Here is a 15,131-nt window from a genome sequence, read left to right as displayed (position 1 = left end):
TCTCAAAACCCCTTATTTAAGGCATTCATCAGGATATTTACGGTTAACGTGGATCAGATTTTTCAATAAAAATAATCTTTTTGAAAAGATATTTCAATCTAATAAAGTAGGGAGGGAATAACGCATATGCAATTATAACACATTGTTTAAGATGAAGACATACTTTATTTAATGGCAATGCCACAGAGATAAGAGTCCATCTTACTTCACATTCTTCACATTTCAATATTCCAAAAGCTGAAAAAGGTTCTTAAGTGGCTTTAATCCTGACGGACACCACTTAACTAAATTATTTCTATCTTGTTTTTTTTAGTTTTTAGTCAAAAACATTGGACATAGTTTTCAGGTAACAAGTGACCTGGAGACCCACCAATAGCATGTGTCCGTATACCTGTGGAAAGCGCTTTAACGCGATACTAGCTGCCTGATAGAAAATAGATCTTGTTTTTAGAAACAGGTCATAGATGTCAATGCTTTTTTTTGTATCTAATACATTCTGTAATATGAAACAAAAATTCAATTGGCTGAAAACATGGACCAGGTGTACAAAAAAATGAGGGACACAAGAAAACATTGTTTTTGAATTAATGATTTCAACCAGCTTATCCTAAAACCAATGTGTTCAGAAATACAACCTCACAGCCCGACGATTGCACATGGCAGAGATTGAATAGCAATTTCCTCAATGGCAAGAGCTTAAACTAATAACAGCTTAATGTGCCATAATAACCACCGCACTTAATAACCAATAGTTGTTAGACTGTCAATGGCCCTTCTTTTCCAACATCGAAAATATCATGCTCATAACATGGGACACTACACAGCGACTGTAGTCTTAATGAGCAACTTAAACGTGGCTTACGTGTTACCCAGGAACACATTTGTCCATCGATCAACAACTGAACAAATAACCAAGGATTATTACCATAGCCCTTCGTAAACAGACGGGGAGCAGACCATGGCCATTTAGTACGAGCGCACTTGAGCAATGCAACAATGCTTGAGTAAATTGGCTGAATGTTAGTAACCACTACTAGTGCACCCTATGGAATTTAAGGCTTGAAATACCCAAACGGCCAACGGTGGTGAGAAGATATCGGCTCGTAGCCAATCGGGAGAGCCGCTACGCAGAGTGCAGAGGGATGACAAATTTACAGCCGAAGGGAGAATGGTACTTGATGCCCACCTCCTGGAACACGTGGCAGGGCACCCCGATGTCACAGAGGTACACCCTGCCGGCTCCCTCGGCCAGGGCCAGCGGCAGGCACAGGGAGAGGGACCACTTGGCCTCCACGGCCAGCCCCTGTCCGCTGACCGGAGGGTCTATGCTGAGCACCGGCGCTCGGTTCTGGTTGGCCCAGTCGGCGGCTGCTCGGTACCAGGGCTGGTCCATCAGGAATGTGTTCTCATGGCAGTCCAGACAGTTGACGATGAGGTCCACGGGGGAGTCGGGCAGGTCTGTGGAGAGAGGACGAACGTTTGGTGTGATGTGGCTCCCCCCCAACTCTTGACCGACCTAGCTCGAAACCTTCGCTTGTGATCTCTGATAAACGGCGAGCATAGACCTCGGCTGTACCTTTAATACTCGACACTTGTTTCCCCCCGGTCCGGCTGTAGATTGCGAGCTCTGTGGTGACCGGGTCCAGCATCTTCACAAAGTTGGGCAGGAACAGGATGACCTCGACCTCGTGGTTGGCCAGGTGCCGCCCACAGCTGATGCCCTGCGCCCCCTGGACGTGCGGGCCGCACAGCAGGGCCACCGTGGGGCGCTGGTGCACATTCTTGGGCGTGAGCCTGCGGGAAGACACCGAATGAGGCACCGAGACTAATTGTCTTCCTATATTTAGCAGGGGCTCACGAGGACATTACTGCCACAGGGATGAATGTCATTTTGGGATCTTGATGCGCCTCAGGGCTTCACCAATACTTTGGTGCCTTGAAGGTCTTATGTGGTTGCTGTGCCGATATTAGCATAGGAAGCGTTATGTAACCGTGACTTACTTGCATACCGTTGCCTGTTTCTTAGAGAGATAATTATCTTGAGTGACAGCCTTCTCAAAGCAATTTACTTGAGAAAGTACTACACACGAAAGCCTAATTTGTTTTTAGAATTAAATTAAGCAACCACAATCTTTGATTCTGATAAGTAAATGCCACTTCAAATTTGTAGCATCTTTTCCCTCTCAGGGAAATGTGTTATATAATTCAATAAGGGGTTCAGGGGTAGTGACGGCCACTGTAGCCCCCACAGTGGCTTTAACGTGACTACCTAGAGACCTACAAACAGCTGTACACGTGCTCACCTGTTGGGCCCACCCAGCAACGTCAACGCCATCTGACTGGCGCACACGCCCGTCATCTCCAGCCGCCGCTCCAGCGAGAGGCCGTGGCGCTCCGCGGCCGCCACCAGCCGCTTGTGGAGCTCGTAGGACACGCTGGGCACCACCAGCCCCGAGTCTAGCCAGAGGAGGCAGGGACACGGTCAAGAAACCAACCAACCTTGAGGTTATGCAATGCTAAAACAAATGTTTTAGCAATACCATTTTTTTAGTTTTCATACAGTCTGGTCCCTAATCTTCTATTGAATATTTATTAATGCTGTCACATAATGAATGTGGTTTATGAGAATTGTACGTGACCCAAAAATCATATTCGAAGTTTGTTTGTTTATTAAAAATATTTCGACCATTAAATGCCTTCAGTAAGACCTGGATTGGGCGTTGCGAGGTTTGTTTACCGGCGTTGCTATGGTTACCGGTCTTGCGTGTTCCAACGGTTTATTAGGTTCCTAATAAATCGCTGTCTAATCAATACTTCATTCACTGCCTCTTCCGTGGTCATTACAATATTATGAATAGACTGCGTCGGGTTCTCCGACGTCTCTCCCTCTTGGCCTGCCCATAAGAGGTTCGAATATTAAGGGCTGCCTAATATTCGTTTGAATTTTGATTGTGCTTATTTTAACGAGTGATGCCTTCTTGGCATGGTTCTTTTCTTAGAAAAGTGATTTAATCTCAATGAATTTTCACCTGGTTAAATAAAGAGATTGATTGATTGATGGACAGAGTGTGGAGGGACGTACCTGTGCAGTACTCTTTGGCTCCGGCCTGCGGCACCTTGATCTGCCTGTACACGACGGGCTTGTTCTCCAGGATGTTCTCATCGTGGCGGTAGCGCGTGGGCGTCTGCTCCTGGGGCGTGCCACGCGACCTGGTGCCGTTGCCGCGGCGATCCGAGCCCTCGATCTCCGAGAAGACGGCGGCCTTGTCGAAGAGCGCCAGGTTGCCCTCGAAGTCAAAGTCCGTGTCCAGGCCGTCGTCTATGGCGTCCCCGAAGCACTCGTCGTCCCGCTGCTTCATGGGACCGCCCCCGTTCTTCACCCCGTTCTTCTTGGGGGTCGGCTGGTTCGCCCCTCGACTACTTGAAGACCCTGAACGGTCGGGGAAATACAATATATTTGAATAAATCCTCATAAATCATGAATGAGATACACTTAATTATTTGAGGATGTGTAATTTGGGTGACACTTTCTCAGCCACATATTCACAGAACTAAAATGAATGCCAAAGAGCAAGAAAGACTAGCTATAAACATCACATGAGCAGTAATAACAAAATGTACACGCAGATTGTGAATGTCACATTATTGTATTCTACATTACTGACGTTGAGGCTGAGGTGGGTAATGGCATCCGTTAACGGTTCTCGCTTCGCATCGACACTTACATGAGTTGTGTCGTCGACGGAAAGCCTTGGGTTGGCCAGGCACATCCAGATGTCGCTCACCGTAACTTTTGGAGCAGTGCTGGGGAGAGTTGAGTCTCCCCTGAGCCCTGGGGTCAGCCTTTGGCACGGCGACCGGTGCACTGCTAGTCTTGCTGGACACAGAGGCGCTGTTCACCGCACAGCCATTACTAATGTCCAAAATCTTGAGCTCCTTGATGTCCATCGCACTGAAGAGGACATAACTTCACCATTAAAAACAATAACAATGCTGTCGGTCAACAACAGTGATTTGATGGATGGATGTAATATAAATTAGACATATCTAGCATATCTATCCATCATATTTATGATAGATATCTGTCAATGCTATCATATCTATCTATAGATATATCCAGTACATAAACAGACAGAAATACATGGAGACAGTTCATAACGTTACATTACATAGAAAATGTGTATTATATATGTTGCCTTTACCTAAAAGTGACCTCGGGGACGGAACACTTGACCCCATTGTGGAAGGGCTGTCTCAGGGAGATGGTCTGGCTCGTCTGGTCCACGGAGGACACCTCTCCCTGGTACACTCCAAGCGTCGGACCGCAGTTGATGGACACCAAACTACCCAACCAATCGGCTGCCATCTCCTACAACGACAAGGAATGCTGTTCGGAAAGGAGAAAATATAACGGGGTGTAGGGTTTGATTGACTGTGTAACGTTAGAGGATATATCAGTGTTCATCTGTTCGCACATCGTTTAGCTGCAGCTCGATGCTAGCTAGCGGTGTTGTTGCCTGAACTTGGCGCCGTTCCTGTTGCTCTAATCACGTACATCGGCAGGAATACGCAGAATTTGAGTCTTACCTTTTTCGAAACGGTATAATGGAGGTTTTGTTTTGCCTCGACCACTGCTTGTGTCTGAACCTGTGACTGAAAAGCCAAAGGAAAACAAATTTTCGCCTTTGAACTGTTAGCCACTTAGCTTCGTTTATCGTCACCCGCTGTTTGCTGGTGTTTCGCTTTCCATTTCCGTTTTCTGCGAGATTTTTCTTCGAAGTAAAAGTAGGGATTGTGTGTTTCCAAATTAAAAGTTTATGTTTTCATTTTATCACTTTGGTTATTTTTAATACATTTAAGTAATTTGAAAAGGGATAATATCTTTAAATATGTAATATTAATAAAAGAGAACAAACCGCGATTGAGGTGTTGAATCTAATTATTTTAGTATGACTTTGTATTGAGCCAGGAGCATGCAGTATTTGACACTGGGCTGTAACAATAGCATATGCGTACTATACCAAGACACTTTAAAAAAAAAAAATCTACAGCCTAAAACGAATATAGTTTCTGACAATGTTACTTATATATAACATTAGTACACACTAGATTTTAACACTATAAGTTCTCTTTATCTTTAAACATTTACGCATTACTGTTTGTTTGAGATGCAGGCCCCTCTCAGAGAGGTCATTGAGTCTGTCATTGATTCACACCATAGTACGTAGAGATGATCTCAACACTCATAACAAACAGCGAACACCAGATTTAGCTGGTGAGGTTCTCTGTGGACAGCACACCCAACCAAATATTTCTGTGTGTTATGTTTACCATAGATACTGTGATTATGGTGTGTGTGTGTGTGTGTGTGTGTGTGTGTGTGTGTGTGTGTGTGTGTGTGTGTGTGTGTGTGTGTGTGTGTGTGTGTGTGTGTGTGTGTGTGTGTGTGTGTGTGTGTGTGTTGACCAACTCACAATCAAATGTATTAAGCGGCTTACATACAATGAAACCATATTCCAGACAAAAGACAGCGGGGGATACATTCAGACATTATTATTGCAGAAACAATATGATACAAAAAAAAACAAGGAATTCAAATTGACAGCTTGTTTCTAGTTACCAAGCAAACAAGCAGTGGAAAATGCCAGTCACATCTCCGAGAATAGTGTCACACTTGCTATACGACTGGAGACTGTGATCATCATCATCTAGCCCTCAAGCATCCTGGCCCGATCTCGCACTCTGAAACAACATGTGGGCCGACGAAGACCGCAGCCTGTCCTACACCAGGAGCAGGAATGACTGGGAGTCCAGCTTCTCCAAGAGCTCCACGCGCTCCTTCAAACCTACCGGCCGGTTGGCCCTCGCAGATCTGGATGTATGGGATGACGCGTGTCTATTTAAAGCCCAGGTGAGAGGGGAGTCACGTCCAAGACAAGAGTGTTACTCTGTAGGTTCAAGTGTGATTCTGTAATTGTAAAATTATCAGAGTTCAGATCCGTTAATTTTGGTTTATTTTTCTTGACAGTCTTCAGCACATAGTGGCATGGCTGCTGTCTCTGGGTTAGGGCTTCTGTCGAACCACTGGTGAGAGGAAAAACATGTACATGCTGTTCAAATAAAGATGCAGGTCACTGCTAGTGAGTGGTCTGTGAAACGATGCATCAGATATTCTGGTTTCCTTGGATTTGAACTTTTTCAAATTCTTTGCTAAAAGCAGCCCTTTCACCAGCACTGTTGGTTTTGGACCGACGCTGCCAAACATGAGGCAGTGGATGTCCACGTCAGACCTGGCTCCAGAGCTCATCCCCGGCTTCCCCCTGGACCCGTCGCGGGCGGGGGAGCTCCACTCCGCCCAGGGAGAACGGGGCTCCAGGCGGGCGGAGCTGGTGCACAGGCTGCAGGAGGCCCAGCAGCGTCTGGAAGACACAAACGACCTCATGAAGAGCAGAGGCCAACCACGGCCCAGCATTAAGACTACAGCACAACTCCTGGACATGAAACACAAGGTATGAATAGAATAGATATGGGACCTCTAGAGAAATGTGTTTTCAGCTCTGTTCAATTATTTCAATCGTAGCTTTCGTCCCCTCTCTGTCTTATTACAAGACATCCTGTTAACATTATATATGTTAATCAACTATCGACTGCCTTTGGCAGTACCGTGTGACATCTAGCAACATTGTCCTCAGTTTTATTTCTTCCCTATATGCCGAAATGTGTTTACCCAGACCCTGAATGAGTGTGTACATTGTTGTTGTTACATTATCAGTACTTGGTCATCAACAGTCAATTCCATGTAACAAACTGTCGTCTGCTAGTGGATCGCGTGCTTTTTTATGCATATATGTGTCTCCCCTTGGAGAAGGCAAACTTCCAGCAGCATGCCCAGGGTGTGCACCTGAGGCAGCAAGGGAAGGCTCAGTACAACGGGGAGGCGTTTGCTGAGCTCCGTGAGCAGGAGAACCAGGCCCAGGACAGCGCCCTGATCAGGGAGGCCTTGAAATCCGTCAAAGAGGTGAGAAGGTTGGCGATTGGGATGCAGTCACACGCTAGCTCCACCACATCCTCCGCACATGAGTCACACTCTTGCTTCTTGCTTAACGCCAGGTCAACGAAACATTGAGAAGTGAACTCAAGGTGGTCAAGCAAAGCCTGGAAACGTCCCAGGCTCAGCTCGGTGAGCTCAGGGCGGAGAGAGATACTCAGGCCTGTCAGATGTCTGCACTCAAGGCCCAATGCACCCAGCTGATTCAGGAGAAGGAGGAGATTCTGGGTGACCGTAATACACGTGGACGAGAGGAGGAGCTAGCAGAGTGGACGGAAGAGCGCCGAAAGCTCAGGTGAAATAGGGACGTCATTCATGCATGAGGTCATCCATCAGGCAACATGCTATTGGAGTGGCTATGTTTTTTTTTATTTCAACCTGAAAGGTACTAGGTTCAGTTCTGACTGTCAAAAGCTTGCTTGTAGGCAGTCTAGAGGAAGATGATGGCCAAAAACGAATGAATGTATCAGAATTCACTGTTAGCTGCTTGGGATCAATTTAAAGAAGTACATAATTAATGGCAGCAAATAGTAACATTGTCATAAAAAACATGTCATAAAAACACATCTTTGCAGGGAAACTTTGGATGCTTTGCATGCAGACCACCAGAGGCTGCAGGATCGCTGTCTGTGTCTGGAGTCTGAGGTCCTGGCGAAGGAGGAGGAGCTCTGTGTGAAGGCGCAGGAGTTTCGTGAGCAGGAGTCTGAGAGACTCAGTGGCAAGGAGGAGTTCAGGGCCTCGGCCTCGTTCTGGAACGAGAAATGGCAGGCGGCTGCGCTTAGTCTGAGCTCCACACAGAGGGAGTTAGAGGCCATGAAACAGCAGGACCCTGGACACAAGGTTAGACTGGCTGTGTGCACACAACTCCATGTTCAGACTTTGTTCTGCACCAAACGAGAATTGAACTTTCCACATCTCCAGTTCCTTTTGAAAGTATATCCAAAAAAATAAATGAAACAAACGAAAGTACCCAATAAATATTATGTCGGGCCTTGAGTCAGGTCTGATCTTCACATCAGTTGGTCTTCGTATTTTGCCTGTAATTGCTTTGCACTGGAACCGATTATGATTCTGTCTCTGAACTGAATCATTTCAGCTCCAGGAGGAAGCTACAAGACTGGCTGCTGAGGTTCAAGGACTTCAAACTGAGCAGGATAGAGACAAGTGAGCAAATTGACTAAACACACAATCTCTATTGGTAAGAATGCATTCAGTCACTAAAATAATTTTCCCTTCAAAGAGAAGAAATTAAGGCCCTGCTTCTGCACAAAGCAAACCTTGAGGCAGAACTTAAAAGGACGAAGGTAACTTGTGAAGGCTTACATCTTTATCAACTGGAACTAAACAATGACTGTTATCCGAGACAGAGACTCCTTCATGACTATTATATTTGCATACAGAGGGAGACTAACTCAATACTGCGTGTTGAACTGGACGCATGCAAACAACAACTGGAACTGGAAAAGAACAGGAACAAGGAGCTGGTTCACACACAGAGGGGTGAACGCCCAGGTACATCTATCAATGTATTGAGTCAGTTAAGACAAGTCAAATAAAAGTGAATAGAGGGACTTAATCTCTTAAACTCTTGTGTATATTATCAGTTGGTGAGGCTGTGCAGACAGTAGACAAAGAGACGATGACGATGTAAGTGTAAACCAAGAATGTGTAATCATTTATAAATATGTCATCATTTATAAATATGTCATACACTCTCTTCTTGTTTCTCTGCTCTGTCTCTGAAGCCTGTCTTCTTATCTGTTTGTTAAGATTCAGCATGCCACCCAAGATGGGGCAGCCAATGATGCACCCCGATGGAAGGCTGAATGATCCTTCACCAGTAAGGATGAGTAAACGGGCATAAGTGGATTTATTACACAGATAAACAAATATGCACTAATCTTCTTCCTCCTCCTCCTCCTCCTCCTCCTCCTCCTCCTCCTCCTCCTCTAGAAGATGAGTGGTCATCTAGACCGGAGGATGCCAGCACAGGAGAATGTATTGGACCTGCATTGGACCAAAGTCCCTCCCATTATTGAGCGATTTGGTCTGAATTATGCCATTAAGGGTCTAAACTAAGTGTGTTTATGCTTTTATATTGGCAGGTTAATTTGGAAAGCACTGGGGCTTTAAGTATGGCCCAACAGCTGGCAAACATGCAGGTGGAACTGAAGGAAAAGTATGTAAAGTGAATACAGATTGATTATTATTGGTTATGACTATAGTAGGATTTGTTTGGGATTTGTTGGAGTAACTAAAGTCCTTCATGTGTTAGGGAGCATGCTTTGGAGGTCCAAGAAATACTGAGAGAGGCAGAGCAGTCGGAGGCCGAAAGTACGATTTCTGCATTGAAACTGAAGGTAGAGTTTCAGTTCTCAGTCATGTTAAGAAAAATATGATTAAAAACAAAAATAACAATTGTTGGTAATGTGTATTTAATTTCATACTTTATGTTTCTGATGAGCTTACAGCTTGTGAAGTTGAACGCTGTTCAGGGGTTACAAACACTCAACCAAGTTCACTCGGTAAATAGAATGCTGCTAACAGAAATGCTGTTAATTTTTTTTTTTTTAATAAGTCCAACATATTTGCCTTGCATAGGATACCGATGATAGAACATCTTCAGAGAGACAGAACACGAAACCGATCAGTCAAGTGGACCACGACAGGCAGCGCAGAATGGTCACGGAGCAGGTGAGAACAACAGATAAAAAATGCACCCTTTCATTGTTTGGTACACACTGCCTTTAAGTTGAAAATCTGTCTTTGTCTCAAATGAAGTTAAAAAACCTCTTCAAAGAGAGGAAAGACTCGGGGAAGGCCTGTGACAGTCAACCTGCGGTTCAAACCCACGTGTGTCCACAACAAGAGTTGGCAACCAAGTCCCAAGCCATCAAGGTACAAAAGACACTTAGGAACCACTTAGGTGCAAATATTAGGCAATGCGTTTTCTATGCATAATTGTGCAGTGTAAGTGCTTTAGGGCTGTAAATCTTGTTTCCATGTTTGACACACACTGCAGAGTCAACGACAACAGGAGCTACTGAGGTGTAGAAATGAGCTTTATGGCTCAGGCCTTGCGCCTGTATCTGAGGAGGATGAGGAAGATGAGGAGGAGGAGGAGGAGGAGAAAGATACACAGCAAGAGCAAGGATGAACCGGCCTAGTGCACTCCACAACCAGAGCAGCTGGGTCGAAATACTTTGAATAAAGTTGATTGGAGGATGGCTGAATTCATGATCATGATGTCACATTTCCTGTCAAACTTCTTCACGACCATTCATTATGTCTCTCTCTCTTTCTCTTTCCGACACCACATCCCTTAGTGATAAGTTAGTGCATCTGTAGGCTGTAACTGTGACTGTAACCAACACACACACACACACACGCACACGCACACGCACACGCACACGCACACACACACACACACGATGAGTAGATTATGAGTGCATTTCAGACAGAAACTCACATGTGCCGACACAGAGAGTGTTAATCCCTGCTGCTTTTCAGAAGCATCACTGCTGCACATGGATGCTTACTGTAGTGTAACTGTAATCTCACACATTTCACTCTTCACTGGGTTAATAGCTGGATTTAGAGCCCAGGCGGGATCAGGTCAAATGGCTTCGATGTGTTGCTTTCTTCTTTTATGTGCTAGCTAGATTGACCGTAGCTGTTAGCTGATAGTCAGGGAAATTGGGGAATTACAATGACAAACTATGATGACAAATAAATATGCTTTTATACAATTGGTTGCATCGACATTAGGGTTTTATTATGATTTTGTTCTGTGTGACATAACCAAGTGGGTGAACGTTTGTGCAAGTATGGTGATGTTCATAAAAACTTAATAAAAAAACGTAATCATAATATCGTATCCCTTTTGTAACACACTTATAACAGCATTCAGAATGGAACACGGGGACCGGGTCGGGGACCGGGTCGCAAACCGGTCACCGTGTGTTCCATGTACAAGTCATGACAGTACTGAGACTTGTTACACAACGCATGCACCTAACAGGTTAACACACGAGTGAGTGCACCTTGACCCTTGTATGTCCCAGTGAGGTACCCCTCCTCTGCCGCCAGAGTGTAGCCCCCACCTAAGAAGAGATGCACCGAAGGCTGGCTGTACGAGGCGAAAAATATCTGAATCGAATGTCTGAATCGACGTCTACAGAGGTTCTGGCTGCAAGGTGTGCCACTGAGCACGCTCCACCTGTCCCTGATTGCACATCTCCCTCCAGTGTGCGCGTCCCGCCTCCGGTGCCTCTGAGCCAATCAGGACTCGACCGAGCACCGAGCTCTGGTTCTGCCCGTGTAGGAAACAGTGAGATTAAGAAATGTTTATGGTTGAAAGTTGTGAGTGTGTGTGTGTGTGTGTGTGTGTGTGTGTGTGTGTGTGTGTGTGTGTGTGTGTGTGTGTGTGTGTGTGTGTGTGTGTGTGTGTGTGTGTGTGTGTGTGTGTGTGTGTGTGGATATACATTTGAATGTATTGCATTGTAATCTCAATGTGGGGATACTTGCCTGCATAACGATGAGCTCCAGGTTTATATGCATGAGACTGAGTTCTCCTGGAGGGAGGTCAAAGAGGAAAGGGGTGTTCCACCCTGGAGTCTGTTTGGTGGAGATCAACGTGCCTTCATGGTGCAAGTTCATCACCATCTGGTAGCCTACAGCAATACACACAGGCGCAAACTGTTGCATGATTGACGACAGAGTATTTTATTCAACCTAGCACATTCTCTAATTGTCCTGCGATCATTTCAATTTGAATAGTTTACATTTTCTTTCCCCAATTCCAAGAACGATATATTACTGAAAACCCCGTCAGAGATTAATAAAGTACCATCTTCTCTTATCTTATAAACCTTTTACTTGTTATGATTAATTATGTGATATTATTGACCTTCCAGTCATTGTTAATGGAAGATAAACAGTTTGTATATGGCATGTGTGTCTGCCGGATCAGGCTAATGTCATGTCAGAGCTCTGCTTGATGAGTTGAATCAGAGATGTGTTCTTTACAGAGCCCAGGGACATTGTCTGGAGGATTGTAAATAGTGAGAGAGGGATTACTGGACCATGTCATTAAAAAAGGGGGATGATCCTCATCCTGTCTGATGCTGTAGGACAACATTTAATCTCCAAACATTAAAAGCAAACATAGGGACTTACTTTACCTCTGCGCTTAAAAAGAAAAATCGAGTGCAACTCCCGCTGCTTACATAATACATCTATTGTAAAGCAGTATTGCACGCCTGCATGCCCTTTGAACCACTCTGTTAAATCCGAGTCCGCTGCCTTCCGTTTTGACACATCCACTGTTGACGTCACGCCATTCCCTTACCTGGAGCAGCAGGCCAGTGGGAGAGGCTGTCTAGCTGGGCTACTTTAAGGACCATGGCTTTGACGCGATGGGCAAGGGTCTGATACTGAAGCAGAATGAAGAGTTGAGCTAAGATCTGCGGCGAGCAACTAAGCCCCGGCTTGCTCAACGGCGGTGCTTCCACGGAGTTCACACTCTGGGGTGAAAGGACACAAGGTCACGGGATACAGATAGAGAGAGAACATAATCAGGGCAGTACATGTGGGCTGGTGCTTTGAATGACGCATGGAGTACTACATCATGAGTACCACATCATGTTACAGCATACAGCATTTTATATGTTGTTCTTTCTTGGAAACAAATCATTTGAGTCCACAAAGAAGACATTTGTTTAGGTTTGCAATGGTAGATCCCACTGCATATCTATGTCAGAAACACATCTTCCTTGTGCGTGTACATTCAGCAGGCCATTACCATTTTCCGTGCACACTTGGTGCCACTGAGTTCTTTAGTGAAGTGGATCGGACGATCCGCTGTCCAGTCTTTGTCTGCACACTGGACCTCCAGCTCCCCCAGAAGGGAGCCCTCGGGCCGGAGGGGGCGATGCTGCGTGTGCAGAGACAGTCTGAGCGTGCCGCGTCGGAGCTCCTCCACAGAGCTCACAGTCAGCACCAGCACCACACTCTGGGGCTGGGAGTCCAGGCCGCCATTATGCCCAGAGGCCTTCCCAGTCCCGGGGCACAGGCTGCCCTCGGCCCACACGTCCTCCAGGCGGTGGTTGGTTCCCGTAAGGCTGTGGATGGTGACGGTCAGCGCGTGCTGCTCCGGGGAGAAGGCCACGGTGAAGTGGATCCAGGGGCTGGCGCCGGCGCCGGCGGCGGGCGTGGCGGCGCGTCCGGAGCCGTAGTACAGCGGCGCCAGGGGGATGGGCTCCTCCGCCGTGGGCGGGGAGGCCCCCCCGGGGCCGGTGAGCCGCAGGCGCTCGCTGTACGAGACCTGGTCCCCCGTCACCGTGCAGCGGCGCTCCAGGATCCGACGCGTCTTGGACCACAGCCCCAGCCTGGGGAAGGAAGGCAGGGAGGCGCGGCCGCGCTCGGCGGGCCGGACCGAGGGACACAGCGGCGTGCCGCGGGGAGACGAGCGGGCGCAGGGCGACGCGGTCAGGGAGGCGAACACGTCCTCCGAAGGGGTGGAGCAGCAGGAGGCGGAGGGGTATTCCAGAATGTCGCCGCCCAGCTCGTCGTACGGCGGCCCCGCGGCGGCGGCTGGGGGAGCCGGCGGGGGCGGGTCCTGGGGCCGAGCGACGGGCTCCTCGGGGGCCGGGGCGACCGTCGTCCCGCGCTCTTTGGGATCGGACGGCGGGGCCCGGGCGCTCCGCCAGCAGAGGACACAGCCCAGCATCAGACACAGGCAGAAGACTATCAGGCCCGACAAGAGGAGGATCTGGAGCTGGACTGGGGAGGGAAGTCCAAAAAAGGGAAAAATAAGTATCTTAAGGAATTCTTACACAGTGTCTTAACGAGTTCCTGTATCAGAAGCGCAAATATCTTTGTGCAGCTAATGGGAATAATGGAGGACCCTCCCAGCCCTGACGTACAATGTGCTACCTTGAAATTACAAAGATACTCACAGACGTTCCCCCGTGAGGAAGACCGGGGACCCCTACCTTCTAATTGTTTGGTGAACAGGACCTGCACCAGGAGCCAGAAGAAGAGGATGACCATGATGCCTTCGATCATGCCCTTGCAGCAGAACATCAGCACGGACTGCCACAGCGGCTGGCCGGGGTGCTCCTCATCATGGTAAGGCATGGTGTCGACGGAGGGAGGATATCCTGAGAGACGCACACAGGGACCCAGCGGATCTGCTCACGCCGTGTCCATCTCCCACTCAAGAGAGGATTACTATTCTCTCCGTTGATGAAAAACGATGCATTCTGGTTATGGAAACGCCTCCCGGTCTCAGGAGCAGCTGGGGGTCTGGGTGGGTCGGTCCGAGATGTTGCTCCGAAGAGGCTTCAAAGTCTTGCGGTCACACGAGCCAAACACCTGCTCTGGCGGCCGCCACACTCACTGGATGGCTGGACATCACAGAGTGGTCAGTTGGCGGGGGCAAGAACACAAATATATAGTAAACAACGCATCTCACATTCTAAGAAGTTACATCTACGTCTCAAAAAAATTATGAATCATTCTATTTTCATGGATGGAAGAGTGTCTTGTAGTCCAAGCTGTCCTGTTGCATCAGGACATCAGTCTTCTACGCCAGTGGGACCAAGCGAGCTCTGGCTATGGGGCGAAGCGCGGGGGGGGGGGGGGGGGAGGGGGGCGTGGCAGGGGCGGTCCACTCTGTAATATCTCATCGTTGTGACGGCAGTGTATCTGCGGCGGTAATCCAGGAAGCCTATATTCCTCCCTGCCGGAGGAACGTCCACCCTTGCAGTAAACCAGAACGAGCCCATCCCCCATCACAAGCTGTTGCTTCCGTTAATGTATCCAGTCCTGAGTTCGATGCATGGCACACCACGCAGTGACAGGATTTAACTTCTAACTCTTCCCTCACATGCGTGCACACATACTTGTGTGGTTGCCCTTGTTAGTCTCTGAAATATCCAACCTTTTCAAAAGGAATACATATTTCCAGGTCATGCACACATGCGTACATGACCTGAACCATAATAATTATCTTACAATAAAGTAAAGAAAAGTGTGTGAGGTTGTGTTCAGGCTTGATTATATTCGTTAAAACTAAATA

The 15,131-nt window shown here is 47.3% G+C and overlaps 3 protein-coding genes across 7 annotated transcripts; 1 reads left to right on the top strand and 2 right to left on the bottom strand.

Moving 5' to 3' along the window:
- Positions 1-142: 142 nt before the first annotated feature.
- On the bottom strand, positions 143-4,793 carry edc3 (enhancer of mRNA decapping 3 homolog (S. cerevisiae)). Of its 3 annotated transcripts, none has more exons than XM_060060511.1 (7): positions 4,588-4,793; positions 4,203-4,369; positions 3,726-3,952; positions 3,083-3,430; positions 2,304-2,457; positions 1,577-1,794; positions 143-1,458 (listed from the first exon to the last, which is right to left on the bottom strand). In XM_060060511.1, the coding sequence occupies exons 2-7, from the start codon at positions 4,364-4,366 to the stop codon at positions 1,124-1,126; spliced, it is 1,446 nt and encodes a 481-aa protein (XP_059916494.1). In that variant the 5' UTR covers positions 4,367-4,369; positions 4,588-4,793; the 3' UTR covers positions 143-1,123. The 3 variants fall into 3 exon arrangements, with proteins under 3 accessions (XP_059916494.1, XP_059916493.1, XP_059916495.1); XM_060060510.1 differs by having other exon boundaries at positions 4,203-4,387; positions 4,588-4,762; XM_060060512.1 differs by having other exon boundaries at positions 3,786-3,952; positions 4,203-4,387; positions 4,588-4,762.
- A 751-nt stretch (positions 4,794-5,544) lies between these two features.
- Positions 5,545-10,918, top strand: LOC132464221 (trichohyalin-like). Of its 2 annotated transcripts, none has more exons than XM_060060501.1 (18): positions 5,545-5,911; positions 6,029-6,087; positions 6,218-6,509; positions 6,869-7,018; positions 7,111-7,343; positions 7,624-7,888; positions 8,145-8,212; positions 8,289-8,352; positions 8,449-8,560; positions 8,653-8,695; positions 8,819-8,888; positions 9,005-9,046; positions 9,154-9,227; positions 9,324-9,408; positions 9,520-9,573; positions 9,650-9,742; positions 9,830-9,946; positions 10,071-10,918. In XM_060060501.1, the coding sequence occupies exons 1-18, from the start codon at positions 5,753-5,755 to the stop codon at positions 10,203-10,205; spliced, it is 2,115 nt and encodes a 704-aa protein (XP_059916484.1). In that variant the 5' UTR covers positions 5,545-5,752; the 3' UTR covers positions 10,206-10,918. The 2 variants fall into 2 exon arrangements, with proteins under 2 accessions (XP_059916484.1, XP_059916483.1); XM_060060500.1 differs by having other exon boundaries at positions 5,546-5,911; positions 9,002-9,046.
- Positions 10,802-14,817, bottom strand: syt18b (synaptotagmin XVIIIb). 2 transcript variants are annotated; one of them, XM_060060508.1, is made up of 4 exons: positions 14,044-14,692; positions 12,852-13,831; positions 12,399-12,573; positions 10,802-11,721 (listed from the first exon to the last, which is right to left on the bottom strand). In XM_060060508.1, the coding sequence occupies exons 1-4, from the start codon at positions 14,186-14,188 to the stop codon at positions 11,396-11,398; spliced, it is 1,626 nt and encodes a 541-aa protein (XP_059916491.1). In that variant the 5' UTR covers positions 14,189-14,692; the 3' UTR covers positions 10,802-11,395. The 2 variants fall into 2 exon arrangements, with proteins under 2 accessions (XP_059916491.1, XP_059916492.1); XM_060060509.1 differs by lacking the exon at positions 10,802-11,721 and having other exon boundaries at positions 12,434-13,831; positions 14,044-14,817.
- Between the last annotated feature and the right edge of the window lie 314 nt (positions 14,818-15,131).

This window comes from Gadus macrocephalus, chromosome 9 (genome assembly GCF_031168955.1).
Source record: "Gadus macrocephalus chromosome 9, ASM3116895v1".
Taxonomy (NCBI): domain Eukaryota; kingdom Metazoa; phylum Chordata; class Actinopteri; order Gadiformes; family Gadidae; genus Gadus; species Gadus macrocephalus.
The sequence above is the reverse complement of the archived record's forward strand: the minus strand, read 5'-3'. Positions and strand labels throughout refer to the sequence as shown.

Excerpts from the sequence above, each read along its gene's own strand:
- syt18b (XM_060060508.1), bottom strand. The coding sequence starts at position 14,188 with ATGCCTTACCATGATGAGGAGCACCCCGGCCAGCCGCTGTGGCAGTCC. Across the intron at positions 13,832-14,043 it reads GTTCACCAAACAATTAGAAG|TCCAGCTCCAGATCCTCCTC; the intron begins GTAGGGGTCCCC and ends TTCCCTCCCCAG. Across the intron at positions 12,574-12,851 it reads CCAAGTGTGCACGGAAAATG|AGTGTGAACTCCGTGGAAGC; the intron begins GTAATGGCCTGC and ends CTTTCACCCCAG.
- edc3 (XM_060060511.1), bottom strand. The coding sequence starts at position 4,366 with ATGGCAGCCGATTGGTTGGGTAGTTTGGTGTCCATCAACTGCGGTCCG. Across the intron at positions 3,953-4,202 it reads GTCCCCGAGGTCACTTTTAG|TGCGATGGACATCAAGGAGC; the intron begins GTAAAGGCAACA and ends TGTCCTCTTCAG. Across the intron at positions 1,459-1,576 it reads ACAAGTGTCGAGTATTAAAG|ACCTGCCCGACTCCCCCGTG; the intron begins GTACAGCCGAGG and ends CTCTCTCCACAG.
- LOC132464221 (XM_060060500.1), top strand. The coding sequence starts at position 5,753 with ATGTGGGCCGACGAAGACCGCAGCCTGTCCTACACCAGGAGCAGGAAT. Across the intron at positions 8,353-8,448 it reads CAGAACTTAAAAGGACGAAG|AGGGAGACTAACTCAATACT; the intron begins GTAACTTGTGAA and ends ATTTGCATACAG. Across the intron at positions 8,889-9,001 it reads GGCTGAATGATCCTTCACCA|AAGATGAGTGGTCATCTAGA; the intron begins GTAAGGATGAGT and ends CTCCTCCTCTAG.